A 20,543-nucleotide genomic window follows, 5' to 3' on the forward strand; every position below is an offset into this window, starting at 1 on the left:
ACAAAATTCTCAAATAGAAACTTAAAAATACAACTGAAAAATTAGTTGCAAGCTAAGTTTATATTCTCATCTAAGTAGATACTCTACTCTCTTCCACTAGAAAATATTTCATGGAAACATGGGAAAACAGGAGTGGGGAGGGCCCTATGGCTGTCTAGTGTAATTCTTTAATGTTACAGAGGATGGAATGAATCCAGAGAGGTTCAATGACTTGCCCAGGACCATTCAGTTTGTTAGATACAGCATGGACTATGATCCAGCAGAGTCGTCAAGTACTGCTTTCATGACACCATTTGACCCATCTCAATATTTTAACGGTCAATGTTATATGTTAACTTGAGTGGGCCACAGGGTGCCCAGATATTTGGTCAAACATTATTTGTAGAGTGTCTGTGAGAGTATTTCTTTATGAGCTTGCCATTGGAATCCACAGACTCAGTAAAGGAGTCTGCTGTCTCTGATGTGGGTGGCACTTGCCTAACCAGCTGAAGGCCCGAGCGGAACCAAAAGGCTGCAGTTCCCTCACGTAAAAGCAAAAGAGAATTCTTCCTGGCTTACTGCTTGAGTTGGAATGATCAGTTCTTCTTGGAACTTGGGCCTGCCAGCTTTTGGAATAGAACTCACACCGCTGGCTCTCCTGGTTCTCAGGGCTTCAGACTTGTCCTGAAACTATACCATGGCTCTCCTGGGTCTCCAGCTTGCCAACTATAGATCTTGAGACTTCTCAACCTCCATAATCAGGTGAGACAATTCCTTAGAATAAATCTCTCTGTTTCTCCACCCCATCTTGTTGGTTCTCCTTCTCTGAAAAACCCTAACTTTAATATTAAATGAACCTTTAGCTCAATAGAGTAAAGAAAATGGTCTCAGTGGGTATGGTAGACATTGTGAACTAGCTACCCGAAATCCATTTAACACCTCTTTTTTCTCTGGTATTCCTCTTGCATAAAGGCTAAAAAGCTAAAATACAGTTCCTAGCCTCTTTTGTAGCTAAAGGTGGCCATATGTCACCATTCTGAACAATAAAGTAGATGACATCATTTTTGAGCAGTAAAGTGTAGGCAGATATCCTTAGGAGGTCTTCCCTTTGCTCTTTGCCTCTTATTACCCCATCTTTTTTCTCCAGAGCTTAGACACAATGGCCAGAGCTTAGACACACTGGCTGGGGTTTGGAGGCAGCAGTCATCTGCAGACCGTAAGAACACACCCACATGCTAGGGATGACTATGGAGGAAGACAGACAGATTTCAGGTCCATGATGAGATCTATGAGTCACTGCTGTCATCTTGGATTACTTCTCCAGAATTTTTAGAACATGCACCCCACCTACTAAAGCTACTTTTAGTTGGGCTATCTGTTATTTATAGCCAAATCCTTTCCTAATATACTATTGCAGCCCAGATGTCGCCTGTTACAATAAAACTAAGATGACTATGACCCCAATTTTAATAAAACATAATCATTCATTCATTCAAGAATTTTCTGAAGATCCACCATACTCATGGCACCTAAGAGGAACTAAATTCAAGAGCCTTCTCATTTCCAACCAAGGATGCTGGTAGAAAGCTACCTTGCTAACATTCCAGATCATGGTCTGGGAGGAATCCCAGGGCAGTTTCCCATGATTTCTATCATTCTTGCCTGTGGCAAAAGGCTAACAATAAAGTGGATTGAATCTTCAGGAGCTATTAGTAGAATATTCAGCTTTTCCCACTTAATTCCCTTATTTTCAGAAGTTCTTAAGGAAAAATGCATCACGTTCACGGACTCCTGCAGCATTAGAATGAGCTCAGCATCCTTCCCCATGCAGTGAGAGCAACTACCTCTCTTGATTGATGTTGCCAATGGGAGTTACAGTGAGCTGTGTATACTGGCAGGAGCATTAGATTTAGTCATGAAATCTGGGTGTCACACTTGGTTTTGCCACTTTTCCCTTTAAGTCCCAGGGGTAAGTCCTGGGATAAGTCCCAGAGGCATATCTCTGAACCTTTCTGAGTTTCACTTCCTAATTTACTTATAATTACTCAGACCAAGAAAGATAACAATTACAAAATAATTCTAACAAAGTAAACATTCTTCCAAAGTAAGATTTCTTTAGACAGTCTGATTATGTGAAATATTTCATATTGGACCTAAAAATAAGTAGGTCCAACATGAAAAAGGTATATGAGTAACAGAAGAAAAGTCTATTCATTATCTTTATGGCATTTACTTTGTCTCTCCTTTCTCAGAGTAAAAGTTGTTAGATAAGTGATCTCAATCTAGTAACATGCTGCAGTGGAAAAGCCTCCTGGAGCAAACATTAAAGAAATAGAGAGACGTCATCAAGATGGCTGACTAGAGGCAGCTGGCACTCATCTCCTCCACCAAAAAGAACAAAAACAGTGAGCAGATAACCACAGGTTAAACAGAGCATCTAAGAAGGAACAATGGGATTCAGCACAAAAGGGACAGGGACGCTCCAAGGCACAGAGAAAGAGGGAAGATAAGCAGCAGTCTCAGCCAGGATTGGCTCAGAGCCAGGAAAGGCTCCCCCATTGTAGGGAAAACGTAAGCAAGAGATCTCCAGTTGTCCACGTTACCACCGCAGATGCCTGCCATCCTAGCCACAGGAGAGCTGCTCAGCTTCACAGGCCCTGAGCCTAGTATAGGGAGTTGACTGGAGTCCATCATGGAATTGTTCCCTAGGGCATTCATGCTGCATTCTAGTCACCCCTCAAGACCCAAGGTGCTGTGGCATGGCACCATTTTGAGAGCCCAGCAACCACCAGACTATATCCTGCCCTGGACCCCAGAAGCGCCCCCATTCCACATCCCTGGAATGCCACTGATATTCCCCCACATCCACTCAGAAGGCTGCAGTATCATGAGGCCAGCTGGACCAAGTGGTATGGCCAGGTATCCAGTACTCTAGCCCACACTGTGTCCTATAACCTGGGGACCAGCAGAACCAGTGCACCAGGGAGGCTGCCCCCAAGACAAATGGAGCTGAAGCACATTTTCCTCAAAGCGTGGGAGGTGCCTGCCTGGGGCCACTGCCACCTACAGCGATGCCACCCCTTCCAAGGACAAGGCCACCACACATCTGTACGTGCCTTCAGGGGACCTGAGAACCAGCTCTCCGGGGCACAATGTACAGTGGCCCCATCTGTACACTATCTGGGGGCTGGAAGATAGGCTAAGCCTGCACATGCCTGCACATGGCATCAAGGAAATTGAGGACAGGCCTGGGTCAACCCATCTCCAGTGGCGCCAGGTGCACCATTACAAGGCCTGCCGACAGTCTCATGTCATTTAGACACCTAAGGACCAGAATGCCTGGCCCGCTGCCACCATCACCAGTACCCACACGTGCCAACAAGGGGCCTGAGAACCAGCCCACTTGGTGTCTCCATCCCCAGCAAAGGTTGCCCAAGCCTCCACTAACAACTACAGCCTAAGCCACTAAAGAACCGTGATCACTGCTGACACTGATTATGGACAAAGAAATAATATGAAGACCACACTACTGTTCCCACCCAGAATCAGAGCAAAAGAACTCTACCCAACAAATACCGTAAACATATCCACATGAAAAAGTCATTCTCTGTGAAAGCCAATCCAAAAACTTAGAAGAAGCAATTATGACACCAGATACACAGAGGTAAGAACACAAGAAATGTGAAAAAGAAAACATGATGCCTACAAAGGAACACAATAATTCTTCAGAAAAAGATATCAAAGAAAAGGAAATCTATGATATGCTTGAAAAGAAATGCAAAATAATGATCTCAAGGAAACTCAGTGATATACAAGAGAACACAGATAGACAATATGAAAAACTCAGAAAAGCAGTAATGATCTGAATAAACTCAAAGAGATATCGTAAAAAGAACCAAAGAGAAATCCTAAAACTGAAGAATTCAATGAATGAAATTAAAAAATATAATCGAGAAGCTTCAACAATTGGCTAGATCATGAAGAAAGAATTTCTGAATTGAAGGCAGAATTGGTCTCTAAGTAAACTTGAAAGGCAGTCTAGGCCATAATGACTGCAACTCGTAGGCAAGTCCTACAGCTGAACTAGGTCCAGAGACAGTGGATTTAGGGGGCATGCGACATACTGAGGCACCAGCTGGGACAGCCAAGAGAGTGCTGGCATCACCCCTCCCCTAGCCCCAGGGTGCACAGCACCTGGCTCCAAAAGAGACCCCTTCCTTCTGCTTGAGGAGAGGACAGGGAAGAGTGGGGAGGACTTTGTCCTGCATCTTGGATACCAGCTCAGCCACAGCAGGAGAGGGCACCAGCAGAGTCATGAGGCCCCCATTCCAGACCGTAGCTCCCAGATGACATTTCTAGACATACCCTGGGCTGGAAGGGAAGCCGCTGCCTTGAAGGAAAGGACCCAGTCCTGCCAGCATTCATCACCTGCTAACTGAAGAGCCCTTGGGCCCTGAATAACCAGCAGTGACACCCATGTATTACATCAAGGGCCTTGGGTGAGTCTCCGGGACTTGCTGGCTTCAGGTGAGACTCAGCACATAACCAGCTGTGGCAGCTACAGGGCAAAACTCCTTCTGTTTGAGAAAAGCAGAGAGAAAAATAAAAGGGACTCAGCTACCAACATCTTAGGTACCAAGAACCCCAAGAATGGATTCCTGGGGTCCCTGACTCCAAGACTTGAGTCTTAGCATTTCTGGGCCTGCCTTGAGCCAGAGGGGAGTCCTCTTCCCTGAAGAGAGAGTCCCAAATCCCTGCAACATTCACCACAAGCTGACTTTAGAGACCTTGGGCCTTGAGGGAATGTTGGCGATAGTCTGGCAATACTCCACGTGGCCAGGGGTAAAGGTGGCTGCGGGGTGAGGCTCCTGTGCCTTTGGAAAAAGGAGGGAAGACTGAGAAAGATTGAGTCTTACAGTTTTAGTGCCAGCTCAGTCATAATACAGAAGAATACCAGGTAGACTTTTAAGGTCTGACTCCCAGACAGCACTTCCGGACCCACCTGGGGCCTGGGGGACCTCATGGCCCTGAAGGGAAGGACATAAGCTGGCTTTGCCACCTGCTGATTGTAGAGCCCCAGACCCTTGAGCAAACACAGTCAGTAGTAGCCAGGGAGTGGTTACAGCAGGTCTTGGGTGAGACTGAGCACTGTGCTGGCTTCAGGTCTGCATAAAAGCAGAAACATGGAACAATGGAACACAATAGAAAACCCAGAAACAAATATACACACCTATGGTGAACTCATTTTTGATAAAAGTGCCAAGAACATAGAAAAGACAGTCTCTTCAACAAATGGTGCTGGGAAAACTGGATAGCCATATGCAAAAGAATGAAACTACACCACTCTCTCTCACCATATACAAAAATAAAATCAAATGGATTAAAGACTTAAATCTAAGACCTCAAACTATAACACTACTATGAGAAACTATTAAGGAAAATCTCCCGGACACTGGGCTGGGCAAAGATATTTTGAGCAATACCCTATAAACACAGGCAACCAAAGAAAACATGGACAAATGGGATCACATCAAGTTAAAAAGCTTCTGCAGAGCAGAGGAGGCAATCAGCAAAGCGAAGAGACAACCCACGGAACAGGAGAAAATATTTGCAAGCTACCCATCTGACAAAGGTTAATCACCAGAATATATAGAGAGCTCAAACAAATCTACAGAAAAAACAAATCTAATAATCTGATCAAAAGACAAAAAGATTTGAATAGACATTGCTCCAAAGAAGACATACACATGGCATACAGACATATGAAAAGGTGTTCAACATCACTGTCGGAGAAATGCAAATCAAAACCACAATAAGGTATCATCTCACCCCAGTTAAAATGGCTTATAATAACAAAGACAAGCAATAACAAATGCTGGTGAGGATGTGGAGAAAAGGGAACCCTTGTACACTGTTGGTGGGAAGGTAAATTAATACAACCACTATGGAGAACAGTTTGGAGGTTCCTTAAGAAATTAAAAATAGAACTACCATAGGATCCAGCAATCCTGCTGCTGGGTATATACCCAAAACAAAGGAAATCAGCTTATCGAAGAGGTATCTGCACTCCTATGTTTGTTGCAGCACTGTTCACAATAGCTAAGATTTGGAAGCAAACTAAACGTCCATCAACAGATGAATGGATAAAGAAAATGTGGTACATATACACAATGGAGTACTATTCAGCCAGAAAAAAATGAGATCCAGTCATTTGTAACAACATAGATGGAAATGAAGGTTATTACATTAAGCGAAATACCAGTCACAGAAAGACAAACATATGTTCTTACTTATTTGTGGTATCTAAAAAAAAAAAAAAAATCACACGTTCTTATTTACTTTCTTATTTATTACTAAAAAATCACATGTTCTTACTTATTTGTGGTATCCAAAAATCAAACCAATTGAACTCATGGCCAGAGAGAGTAGAAGGAGGCTTCCCAGAGGCTGGGAACCGTAGGTGGTTTACAGGGGAGGTGAGGATGGTTAATGGGTACAATAGAAATAGAAAGAATGGGTAAGACCTACTATTTGATAGCACAATAGGGTGACTACAGTCAATGATAACCTAGTTGTATGTTTTAAGATAACTTAAAAAATGTAATCGGATTGTTTGTAACTCAAAGGATAAATGCTTGAGGGGATGAATACCATATTTTCCTTAACATGCTTATTTCACATTGCATCCCTATATCAAAACATCTCATGTACCCCATAAATATATGGCCCTACTATGTGTCCACAAAATTTTTTTAAGTAAAAGAATTTAAAGTCTGAGAAAACCTATTTAATGAAATAACAGCCAAAACCAAAGGGATTCATCACCACTAGACTGGCTCTAAAAAAAATTCTCAGGAGACTCCTATATCCAGCAGCAAAAGGATGATATTTGCCATCATGAAAACCCACAAAAGTAGAGAACTCGCTGATAGAACAGATACACAAATGGGAAAAAGAAGGGAATCAAATGTCATCACTACAGAAAGCCACCAAACAGTAAAGGCAAACAATACAAGAGGAAGACGAGAACAAAGGATTTACAAAACAATCAGAAAACAATTCTTAAAATGTCAGGACTAAGTCCTCTCATATAAATAACCATAAACGTAAATGGTTTAAATTCCCCCAATTAAAAGATTGGCTGGATGGGTAGGAACAACAACAATAAAAAGAATCCAACTATATGCTGCCTACAAAAAAACTCACTTCAACTGTAAAGACAGATTAAAAGTGAAGGGATGGCCAGGCATGATGGCTCACGCCTGTGATCCCAGCACTTTGGGAGGCAGAGGTGGGCAGATCACGAGGTCAGGAGATCGAGACCATCCTGGCTGATATGGTGAAACCCTGTCTCTACTAAAAATATAAAAATTAGCTGGGCGTGGTGGCACATGCCTGTAATCCCAGCTACTCAGGAAGCTGAAGCCAGAGAATCCCTTTACCCGGGGAGTCGGAGGTTGCGGTGAGCTGAGATCACGCCACTGCACTCCAGCATGGTGACAGAGTGAGACTCCATCTCAAAAAAAAAAAAAAAAAAGAAGTGAAGGGATGAAAAACAATACTCCATGCAAACAGAAGCCAAAGCTGAGTGGGAGTAGCTGTAGTGTATCACACAAAATAGACATTAAGTCAAAAAACAAAAAGAGACACAGAAGGTCATTATATAATGATAAAAAGGTCAATTCAGCGAGAGGATATAACCGTTGTAAACATATATGCGCCCAAACTGGAGCACCCAGATATACAAGGCAAATATTATTAGGGCTAAATAGAGAGAGAGAGAGATGCCAATACAGTAATAGTTGGGGACCTTAGCAGTGGACAGATCATCTAGACAGAAAATCTACAGAAAAATATCACACTTAATCTGCACCACAAAACAAAAGAACCCAGCAGACATTTACAGAACATATATCCAACAGCTGTAGAATATACTTTCATCTCATCAGTAAATGGAACATTCTCCAAGATAAATGATACATTAGTCCTCTAAACAAGGCTCAACAAATTTTTTAGAAATTGAAATCATATCAGGTATCTTTTCAGACTACAACAAAATAAAACTAGACATCAGTAAAAGAAACTCTGGCTGTACAAATACATGAAAATTAAACATGCTGCTGAATGACTACTGGGTCAATGAAGAAATTAAGAAGAAGATCAAAAACTTTCTTCGAACAAATGAAAATGGAAATGCAACATATCAAAATGTATGGGTTACAGCAAAAGTAGTGTTAAGATAGACGTTTACAGCAATAAACACCTACATGAAAGAGGTAGGAAGATTTCAAGTTAAAAAGTCTAACAATGTATCTCAAGGAACTAGAAAAACAAGAATAAACCAACATCAAAATTAGTAGAAGGTAAGAAATAAAGATCCAAACAGATCTAAACAAAATAGAGATTAAAGAAAAATACAATACAAAAGATCAATGAAACAAAAAGTTGTTTTTTTGAAAAGATAAACAAAATTAATAAGCGACTTGCTAGACTAACCAAGAAAGAAAGAGAGAAAACTCAAATAAGTAAAATCAATGGAAAAAGGGGACATTATACCAGATCCCCCAGAAATTCAAAGCATGATTAGAGACTATTAGGAACAACTGTATGCCAATAAATTGGAAAACCTACAAGAAATGGATAAATTTCCAGTCACACACAAACTACCAAGATTAAACCATGGAGAAAACAGAAAACGTGAACAGAACAATAGCAAGTAATGAGATACAAACAGCAATAAAGTCTCCTATCAAAGAAAAGCCTAGGACCCGATGGCTTCATTGCTCAATTCTACCAAACATTTAAAAAAGAATGAATACCAATTCTACTCACACTATTCCAAAAAAATTAGGAGGAGGAAATACTTCCAAACTCATTATATAAAACCAGCATTACCCTGATACTAAAACTAGACAAAGACACAACAACAAAAAACTAAAGGCCAATATCACTGATTAGCATAGATGCAGTTTTTTTTTTCAACAAAATACTGGCAAACCAAATTCAACGTTAAAAAGATCATTTATCATAATCAAATGGGATTCATCTCAGGGATGGAAGGATGGTAGAACATATGTAAATCAATAAAGGTGATACATCATATTAACAGAATCAATGACAAAACCATATGATCATTTCAATAGATGCTGAAAAAAACTTTCAATAAAATTCAATATGCCTTCATGATAAAAAAAAATCTTAACAAACTGGGTATGAGGGAAACATACTTCAGAAAATAAGGGCCATATATGACAAACCCTGAAATTTGTACAGAACAACAAAAGCAAACCTGAACAAAAGGAGCAAAGCTGGAGGCATCACATTACCTGACTTGAAAATGCTCTATAAAATTACAAACACCAAAACAAGCATGGTGCTAGCATAAAAATGGACACAGACCGATGGAACACATGAAAGAACGTAGAAACAAATCCACACATTTAGTCAATGGAGTTTCAAGAAAGTCACCAAGAACATACACTGAGAAAGGAAAATCTAGATAGCCCATATGCAAAAGAATAAAACTAGACCCCTATCTCTCTCCATATACAAAAGTCATATCAAAACAGCTTAAATATTTGAGTGTAAGACCTAAAACCATGAAACTACTATAAGAAAACATTGGGTAAACACTTCAGACATTGAGCTAGCCAACTATTTATTGAGCAAGACCTCAAAAGCACAGGCAACCAAAGCAAATATAGAAACATGAGATTATATCAAGCTAGAAAGCTTCTGCACAACAAAGAAAATAATGAAGAAACAACCTATAGAATTGAAAAAAAAATTGCAAAGTATTCATTAGACAAGAGATTAATAACCACAATATATAGGAACTCAAACTCAATAGCAAAAAACAACCCAATTAAGAACAGACAAAAGTATGCTGAATTCATACAAACGGCCAACAGATATATAAAAAAAAGTTCAATAACATTAATGGTCAGGGAAATGCAAATTAAAACCACAATGAGCTATCATCTCCCCAGTTAAAATGGCTACTATGAAAAAGTAAGAAAATAACAAATGCTGGCAAGGATGTGGAGAAAGGGGAAGGCTCACACATTGTTGGTGGAATGTAAATTAGTACAACCACTATGGAGAACAGTAAGGAGGTTCCTCAAGAAACTAAAAACACAACTACCATATAACCAAACAATCCCAATGTTGGATATAGATCCAAAAGAAAGGAAATCAGAATATCGAAGAGATATCTGCACTACCATGTTTACTGCTGCACTATTCATAATAGCCAAGGCATGGATCAACCTAAGTGTCCATCAATAAGTAAAAAAAAAAAAAATGCAATATATATATATATTTAGTTGTGTGTGTATATATATATATACACACACACACACACACACTCACACATAACTATTTTTCCTCTATAAAAAATAATAAAATCCTGTCATTTGCAGCAACATGAATAGAACTTAAAGACATTACATTATGTGAAATACACCAGGCACAGAAAGACATAGCTCATGTTCTCACTCATACACCGGAACTAAAAAGAAGCTGATTTCATAGAGATAGTGAATACAATAGTGGTTTTGAGGCTGGAAAGAGTAGCAGGTGGAGGGATGAAGAGGGGTTGGTTACTGCATACAAGACTACAGCTCAGTAGGCAGAGTAAGATCTAGTGTTCAGCTGCACAATAGGGCAACTAGAGTTAACAATAGTTTACTGTACATTTCAAAATAGCTAGAAGAGAAAATCTAGAATGTTCCCAACATAAATTTTTGAGGAGATTGATCTCCCAGTTCCCCAGATCTGATCATTATACATTGTATGCTGGTATCAAAATACCACATATACCATACAAATAGGTACAACTATCATATATCAATAAAAATGTTTAAAAAGCAATAAAGGGCATTTAACTTGGAAGAAATTACATTGTCCTCCCTTTGCAGACAACATGACCTCATATATGGAGAAACTAAAAGACTCCACCAAAATACTCTCAGAACTGATAAATTCAGTAAAGCTGCAAGATACAAAATCAATATGCAAAATCAGCAGTGTTTCTATACACCAATAATGAACTACCTGAAACAGAAATCAAGAAAGTAATCCCATTTACAACAGCTACCCACCCCCAAAAAAAGACACCTAGGAGTAAATTTAACCAAGGAGGTGAAAGGCCTCTGCAATGAGAACTATAAAACATTGATAAAAGAAACTGAAGAGAACGCAAATGGAAAGGCATACCATGCTCATTAATTGGAAGAATTAATATTGTTAAATGATGATACTACCCAAAGCAATCTACAGATTCAATGCAATGCCTATTAAAATACCAATGATATTCTTCAAGAAATGGAACAAATGATCCTAAAATTAAACACAAAATTATGAAAACACAAAAGGCCCCAAATAGCCAAGGCAATACTGAGCAAAAAGAACAAAGCTGGAGGCATCACACTACCTAACTTCAAAATATCCTACAAGGTTATACTAACCAAAAAAACATGGAATTGGTATAAAAACAGACACATAGACCAACGGAACAGAACAGAAAACCCACAATTAAATCCACATATTTATAGGCAACTGATTGTCAACAAAGGCACCAAGAACACACAGTGGGGAAAGGACACCTCTTCAATTACTTGTCATCAGAAAAGTGGATATCCATGTGCAGAAGAATGAAACTAAACCCTTATCTGTCACCACACAGAAAAATCAACCAAAATGAATTAACTACTGTGAGCCTGGAAACTATAATACTAAAAGAAAACAGGGACACTTTTACACTGTTGGTGGGACTGTAAATTAGTTCAACCATTGTGGAAGACAGTATGGCAATTCCTCAGGGATCTAGAACTAGAAATACCATTTGACCCAGCCATCCCATTACTGGGTATATACCCAAAGGATTATAAATCATGCTGCTATAAAGACACATGCACACATATGTTTATTGCAGCACTATTCACAATAGCAAAGACTTGGAACCAACCCAAATGTCCATCAATGATAGACTGCATTAAGAAAATGTGGCACATATACACCATGGAATACTATGCAGCCATAAAAAATGATGAGTTCATGTCCTTTGTAGGGACATGGATGAAGCTGGAAACCATCATTGTCAGCAAACTATCGCAAGGACAAAAAACCAAACACCGCATGTTCTCACTCATAGGTGGGAATTGAACAATGAGAACACATGGACACAGCAAGGGGAACATCACACACCGGGGCCCGTTGTGGAGGGGGGAGGAGGGAGGGAAAGCATTAGGAGATATACCTAATGTAAATGACGAGTTAATGGGTGCAGCACACCAACATGGTACATGGATACATATGTAACAAACCTGCACATCGTGCACATGTACCCTAGAACTTAAATTATAAAAAAAAAGAAAGAAAACATAGGGGGAACACTTCAGGACATTGGTCTAGGCAAAGATTTTATGGCTAAGACCACAAAAGCACAAGCAACAAAACCAAAAATAGACAGATGAGACTGTATTAAACCAAAATGCTTCTGCAGAGCAAAGAAAACACTCAACAGAGTGAAGAGACAACCTATAAAATGGCAGAAAATATTTGCTAATTATGCATTCAAAAAGGAACTAATATCCAGAATATACAAGGAACTCAAACAACTCAAGAGCAAAAATATCACAAATATTCCAATTCAAAAGAGGGCACAGGATCTAAATAGACATTTATCTAACACAAATACAAAAGGCCAATAAAAATGCTTATCAGCAACCATCAGGAAAATGCAAATCAAAACCAAAATGAGGTGTCATCTCACCCTAATTAGAATGACTATTATCAAAAAGACCAAAAAAAATAATAATAATAATAACAGATGCTGGCAAGGAGGTAGGGAAAACGTACTCTCATACTGGGCTGGTGCAAAAGTAATTGTGGTTTTTGCCATTAAAAGTAATAGCTACCCACTCCTACAAAAAGACACCTAGGAATAAATTTAACTGAGGAGGTGAAAGGCCTCTACCATGAGGCCACTGCCATTAATTTTAACGGCAAAAACTGCAATTACTTTTGCACCCACCTAATAGTACAGCCATTATGGAAAACAGCGTGAGGGGTTCTCAAAAAACTAAAATTAGAACTACCATACAATCTAGCAATTACAGTACTGGGTATTTATCCAAAGGATAGAAAATCAGTGTATCAAAGGGATACTTGCAGCCCCATGTTTATTACAGCAGCACTGTTCACAAAAACTAAGATATGAAATCAACCTATGTGTCCATCAATGGAAAAACAGATAAAATGTGGCATGTATACACAATGGAATATTATTCCGCCATGAAAATGATACTCTGTCATCCATGGCAATATGGATGGGCCTAGAGGACACTATGGTAAGCAAAGTAAGTCAGGTGCATAGAGATAAAATACTACGTGTTCTCACTCATATGCGGGAACAGAAAACAACTGATCTCATGGAAGTAGAGAGGAGAACTGTGGGTACTAGAGGCTAGGAAGGTGGGGAGAGGTTGGTTAATGAACACAAACTTAGGAGGAACGAATCTGCTCATCTGCAGCACTGTAGGGGGATATGGTTCACTTTACTGTGTATTCTCAAAACACTAAAAGAGGATTCTGAATGTTCACAACACAATGATAAATATATGAGGTGACAGATATGCTAATTACCCTGATTTGATACTACACACAGTATACACATAATTAAGTATCACTCTGTACCCCACAAATATGTGCAATTATTATGTGTCATCTAAAAACAAAAGGAAAAAACTATAAGGATAAAAAACAGATCAGCGGTTATCAGGGGTTGGGGTAGGGGTGGTAGGGTTGACTATAAAGGACATGAGGGCACTTTTTTGGGAAATGAAACCATTCTGTATCTTGATTTTGATGGCAGTTTCATGACTGCGTTTGTTGAAATCATAGAACTGTCTCACTAAGTAGGGTAAATTTTTTGCATGTAAATTGTACCTCGACAAACCTGATTTTATTTTAAAAAAAATGTTTTAAAGAAATAAACTAGGTAAAACTTGGTATGTTGTTTACTGAGCAATAACTTGTGAATCATAATGTAATTCAACCCACTTACTACATACGTTCTACTAGCACTCTGGCCTTCACCCATCCTTTTAATTAAATGCTTAATGCCTACATTCCCACTTGACTCTAAACTCCATAGATCCTTACCTTTGGTTAAATCGGTCAAATCTCAGCTTGGTGGGTGACACAAGTTCCAGGAAACAAAATATACACAGTTCGATGAGTTATCTTATTTATCTGTTTCCTACCATGTACTGAGGGTCATTACTTTTGGGTTTATGAAATCAAGGCAGAGTTCTCTGAAGATCATTGAGATATTGCCGTGGAGGTGTTTCAATCTGGTTCCATACCACATACCTTGTCCTGGGTTTGGCAACGTAAACAGTCACATTCAAAGCAGTACTGGTCCCTCAGCTGCTTCCGGCGCTCCTCACTGGTCATCAGCATATCCAGGTAGCAGATGGTGAGCTGTGCAGGCCAGAGAGAGGGAAGCGCTGAAACATCTGCTGTGCTCATTTCTTTAACAAATGGTTATTATTATTGCTAATTACTGGAGTAAAACTTTTTATTATAAACCAAAAATATAAGAGAGAAGGTACCACTTATAGTTTCTCTACCCAAATAATCACATGTAAATTTTTAATCTATTTCCTTTCAGTCTTTATTATGTGGTAAGTATATATGTATCATATATTTAAAGAATGGGGCTTATGATCTCTACCCACTTTTGTATCTTACTTTTTTTCACTACAGTAAAATATCAAAAGCTGTTGTATGTTTGGTATTACTAAGGTTTGCTAAATAAATTCTATAACCATTAGCAATCAGAGAAGCCAAATTAATCCTGGCAACCAAAAGGGTGGCAGATGATACAGCCAGATTGCTCTTAAATTCTAACCAATTCTATAGCTCCCTCATGGAATTTAAGGTCATCCAAATTTGGTATCTTTGAAATGAGAAAACAGTTCTCTTATTTCTATCTAGGTTTTAGAAAGAAAGGGGGGTAGAATAATTTCCAAATAGGGGAGAGTTTAACTTGAGAGTACCACCACTGATGGAAGCATTTAAACTGACTGCCTTACACCCTTTCAGAGTAGTATCCCCTGCCTTGGATGGTGAAGGGTTATAAACGAGAGGATATATTTAAAGGACTCCTCGGACACTCTCTAACACTGGGTCCCATTAAGTCACCGGTCTTTAGGCAACATCATAATGCTTAAGCATTTTGCACTTGATTAGATCTCTTAGGAAAGTCTAATTCAAAATCCAGAAAACAGAATGCTTGATCTTCCCCTCAACCTGTTCCCTCTCAGCTGGAGCATTCCCACTCTCAGCTGACAGTAACTCATCTTCTGTCTTATCCAAGTTGAAGCCTCCGAGTCATCCTTGACTTCACTCTTTCCTTTACACTTGCCATCCAATCCACCAGGAAATTCTGTGGGCTCCACCTTAAAAATTACCCACAATCAACCACTTTTTACCTTTTCCAATGCTACCATCCTGGTCTGAGCCATCATTACCTCTCACCTGTAAAATGTAATAGTCTCACAACTGGTCTCCCTGATTCTTTCTCTAGGCCCCCTGCACTCCACCCTCTAGCCAGAGTGATTCACTTAAAATATGTCAGATGACACGTTCTGTTTGAAACATCACAACCGCTCCCCACTTTGCCTGAGTAAAAGCCTGGTCCTTCCAACTCCCCAAGTGCAATTCAAAGTGTGGTCCCCGCATTGGTGCCAGTGCACACTGTGGGTTACCAGTCCATGACGAAATGATTCAAGAAACAAAGTTAATATTTAGAAATGTTTTTTACTAATTTGGTAAGGGTAATTTTAGATGACTCTAATAGTAAAACATAGAGCTTTTTTTTTTTTTTTTTTTTTTTTTTAAGACAGGGTCTCACTCTGCCACAAAGGCTGGTGTGCAGTGGCATGATCACAGCTCACTGCCTCACTGCAGCCTCAACCTCCTGGGCTCGGGTGATCCTCCCACCTCAGCTTCCCAGGTAGCTGGGGCTACAGGCATGTTCCACCACAATGACTAATTTTCTCTATTTCTTGTAGAGATGGAGTTTCGCAATGTTACCCAGGCTGGTCTTGAACTCCTGGGCTCGAGCAATTCTTCCTCCTTGACCTCCCATGGAATTACAGGCGTGAGCCACTGCACCCAGCCCTTCATTTTTCTAATAATTTATTTTCACTAGATTTTATAAAAATACTGGTCTGCAATAGATTATGAAGGAAAAGAAAAACTGGTCCTTCATCATAGGTAGAGAAGCAATGGCTTCACATAATCCCACCTGTTCCCTCTCATTTCCCACTTTCCCTCTTTGCTGCTGCTCCACCAGGCTGGCCTCCTGTCTGGCTCCACACACACTCCTACCTCAAGGCCTGTGCACTGGCTGTTCCCTCTGCCCTTCCGCCCCGCCTACTATGACAACCTCCCTCATCGCCTTTGAGTTTCAGTCAAATCCCACTTTCTCATTAAGGTTTAACCTCAATGCCCTATTAAAAGTAACAACCCAATTCCCTTCCCTGCTCTAGTTTTTCTTTTCCTGTATCATATATCAGCCTGTACCATACTGTAGAAATTACATCTTTGCTTTTAAAAGTAGAAAGTAATCATGGCGGTGTGGTGGGGGAAGAAGTGAAGACTTTGGGAGAGCAAGAAGGCAGGATTATCCACTGAAAGAGATGCAAAACACTCCCTAGAGCAAAAAACTCCAGGTGGTTTTCCTTATACTTAAAAGAAAGCATCTCATGTCTACAAAGCATGATCTTGCTTGTTTGAAATCATAGTAGGGCAAAGGCAGCCGCCCTCTCTGGCAGAAAACAAAGCTTTGGGAAGGACTCTCTCAAGCTGTAGGGGTGATGGTGGATGGCTGGGCTGGCCAGCCAGATCTGTCAGATCCACCACAGTCGTCACCATCACCAAGGGGACAGGGGCCACAGCCTGATCTGCCTGGCTGGCTCTCCAGAGTCTTCACATTAGGCAACCATAACATGCTGCTCCACACACAGAGAGAAGAGTATCCGCCCTTAAGAGATACAGACAATGACGTTACTGAGATCTACTGTTTGTGGCGAGGCAGCATAGCACAGTAAAACTAGCAAAGGTCTTGGGTTCAGGTAACGCTGAAGATGGCACCCAGATCTCTTGATAAGTCTGATGCTCTTTTTACTTTAACATGGCTGCTTCTCATATTTGGCGGGGAGAGAGGGCTGTAGAAGAAGCTGGCGTCTCTTAAGGAGTTTCAGTAGCACTGTCAAACCTAAAATACTGACACCTGTGTTAGGGAATGTTCTGTGGCAACTGAGATCCTTCAGCTGAGACAACAGCCACTGTGTGATCTCCTCCATGTTTCTCTTGCTTCATGATCTGAAGCCAGGGTTGCCTGTGAGGCACAAAGGGTCACCATACCAGGCAAGTTCCTCTTGTTTCTAACGAATGCTATGTTCCAAATTCCAAATAACCTATTTCCAAGCTCACTTTTTAAAACAGCCTATGAGTAAGTCTGGGACAGTAGATACGTTCACCTTATACTATCAGGCTCTGTGGGTCCCAGTTTCCTTACAGGAGGGGAGGTAGCAAATGAGCCCATCCCTATGTCCCCTCTTGGGTTAACTCTAGGACACTAATTCTGAATCCAGCCCAATGGCTCTTAGTCATCAACTCCCACTATCAGAGCAGGTAAATGGACAGTAGTTATTGGGAGATTACAATGTGTCCAGTGTGAAGCCACTAACTCCAGGGTCTGTCATATCAGAAAAAAATGGGCTTGACTAACCCAAGACTTTATTACAAGGGCCAAAACTCACGAGTGATCTTGTCAGGCAGTGGATGGGCAACAGGAGACTAGTTATTTCACTTAACCCCAATAAATGGACACTTAAAGCCTCGCTCGGTATACTGTAACTGCCTGGAACCATTACCTGGACTACGCAATGGCTTTCTAACTGGCTTCCCCGCCACCGTCAGGGTACCTTTCCTCTTCTAAACTGCTTTGAGAGAGATCTTCCTAAAACTCCCATGCGATCACGTCACTTCTCTACGTGAAAACTTGCGATGGTTTCTCACTGTCCCTGAATAAAGGCACACAAGGCTTTCCCTCAGCTGTTTTTCTGTCTGCCTTTCTAGTCTCCATGTCTCTCCTGAACCCCAGCCTGTCACAGTTATGCACACTGCTAGACCTCTGAAACAATGAACACCTTGCCAACACGTGTCTGGGCATCACTGCCTAAGCGAGCCTCTCGTCCACGCTCCGCTTACTGAGAGCCTCTCATCCTCCAAGCTTGGCTCCAATACACCTCTTCCTATGGCAACTGCCCCATTACCTCAGAGAAACTGACCCATTTTTGTGCTTCTTTTATGCCAATGAAGTCTGCAGAATATCTGGTTATCAGTTGTGAAGGGCTTAATGGCAAAAATATTTTATTCATATTTTTGGAAAAAACCAGCCAGATTACTAACTGGTAATGACAGCTAAAATCATGTTATTAGCCAAAGATAAAAACCTGTATTAAAGACTCATTGACTCACCAGCTGTAATGGAATATCTACTCAGTAAATGTAGGGCTCATTTAGTGGGAACGTATATGTGAAACTTGGCCATTGATCAGTAGACACCTTAATGGCACAGAACAAAATTGCATTAAAATATCAATGCCATTGACCACTGCTCTGCCATTTTAGTGCAGCTCTTATAGAAAATGCAGTAAATCATTTCTGACATTACAGTAATATAATGAAGGAGATTTTCTAGATCTTGAATACATAGCTTACATCAAAATCTTAAGACAAAATGACCTCCTTTTCCATGAAACCATATTTTCATTGTCTACAACTGAGTGGATAAGATGAGCAAGTTAAGGCTGGGTGCAGTGGCTCACGCCTGTAATCCCAGCACTTTGGGAGGCTGAGGCGGGCTGATCACGAGGTCAGGAGGTCGAGACCATCCTGGCTAACATGGTGAAACCCCGTCTCTACCAAAAATATAAAAAATTAGCCGGGCGTGGTGGCGGGTGCCTGTAGTCCCAGCTACTCTGGAGGCTGAGGCAGAAGAATGGCGTGAACCCGGGAGGCGGAGTTTGCAGTGAGCAGAGATCGCCCCACTGCACTCCAGCCTGGGCCACAGAGCAAGACTCCGTCTCAAAAAAAAAAAAAAAGATGACCAAGTTAAAATTAGACCTTGTTTCATTTCTAGAATTCCGTGATCACAGTTACAAATGTTTCTGTTAATACTGGCTCTGAACTGGAAAAAAGCCTGAAAAATATCACTTCTTTTTAAAGTCAAACCTGAGTATCATTGTGTCTCTCCTTGTTTCACAAATCCTGCTAATTTTACCTTCTAAATATTATAGTCTTCAGATACCCTATGACAAGCCACCACCTGAGCTCCCCCTGACTTCAGGCTACCACTTTTCTCTCTTCCCTGGATTATTACATCACTCTGACCCTCATTCTCCCAACCTTGCCTACACACAGAAAGGCAGTCATACAAAAATAAGCAATGAGCAAAGGACACGCTATTCAATAAACGGTGCTAGGATGGCTGGCTAGCCATATGCAGAAGACACCTACCTTGCACTATATATAAAAGTTAATTCAAAGATTAAAAATTTAAATGTAAGACCACAAACTTTATGCACCCTAGAAGAAAACCTAAGAAACACCATTCTGGACGTCAGCTTTCGGAAAGAACGTATGACTAAGTCTTCGACAGCAACTGCAACAAAAACAAAAATTGACAAGTGGGACCTAAACTGAAGAGTTTCTGCACAGCAAGAGAAACTATCAACAAAGTAAACAAACAACCTACAGAATGGGAGAAAATATTCACAAACTATGCATCTGACAAAGGTCTAATACCCAGAATCTATAAGGAACTTAAGCAATAAGCAAATAACCCAAGTAAAAAGTGGGCCAAAGACATGAGCAGACACATTTCAAAAGAAGACATATCAGCGGCCAACAAACATGCTTTTTAAATGCTCCACGTCACTAATCAGAGAAATGCAAATCAAAACCACAATGAGATACCATCTTACACCAGTCAGAATGGCTATTACTAAAAAGTCCAAAAATAACAAATGTTGGTGAGGCTGTGGAGAAAAGGGAACACTTATACACTATTGGTGGGAATGTAAATTAGTTAAGCCACTGTGGAAGGCAGTTTGGAGAGGAGCTCAGAACTACCATTTGAGCCAACAATCCCATTACTGGGTATATACCCAAAGAAAATAAGTCATTCTACCAAAAACACACATGCACTCACATGTTCATCACAGTACTATTCACAATAGCAAAGAAATAGAATCAACCTAAGTGCCCATCAACAGTGGGCTAAAAAATGTGGTACATATATACCATGGAATAGTATGCAGCCATAAAAAAGAATGACATCATGTCCTTTGTGGCAACATGAATGCAGCTAGAGGCCATTCTCCTAAGCAAATCAATGCAGAAACAGAAAACCAAACACAGCAATTATAGATTTCTCATAAACTATGGAAACAAATATTTAGAGAATCTATCAAACCAAACAC

At 40.4% G+C, this 20,543-nt stretch overlaps 1 protein-coding gene across 2 annotated transcripts in view; it reads right to left on the reverse strand.

The window, feature by feature from the left end:
- Positions 1–20,543, reverse strand: part of SMYD3 (SET and MYND domain containing 3) — a 739,205-nt gene that overhangs the window by 154,613 nt on the left and 564,049 nt on the right. For both annotated transcript variants that reach the window (XM_058430809.1, XM_032137675.2), the window contains one exon: positions 14,356–14,466. In XM_058430809.1, the coding sequence (XP_058286792.1) occupies positions 14,356–14,466 (111 nt within the window). The remainder of the gene's footprint in view (positions 1–14,355; positions 14,467–20,543) is intronic.

Source organism: Hylobates moloch, unplaced genomic scaffold, assembly GCF_009828535.3.
Source record: "Hylobates moloch isolate HMO894 unplaced genomic scaffold, HMol_V3 SCAFFOLD_18, whole genome shotgun sequence".
Lineage (NCBI taxonomy): Eukaryota > Metazoa > Chordata > Mammalia > Primates > Hylobatidae > Hylobates > Hylobates moloch.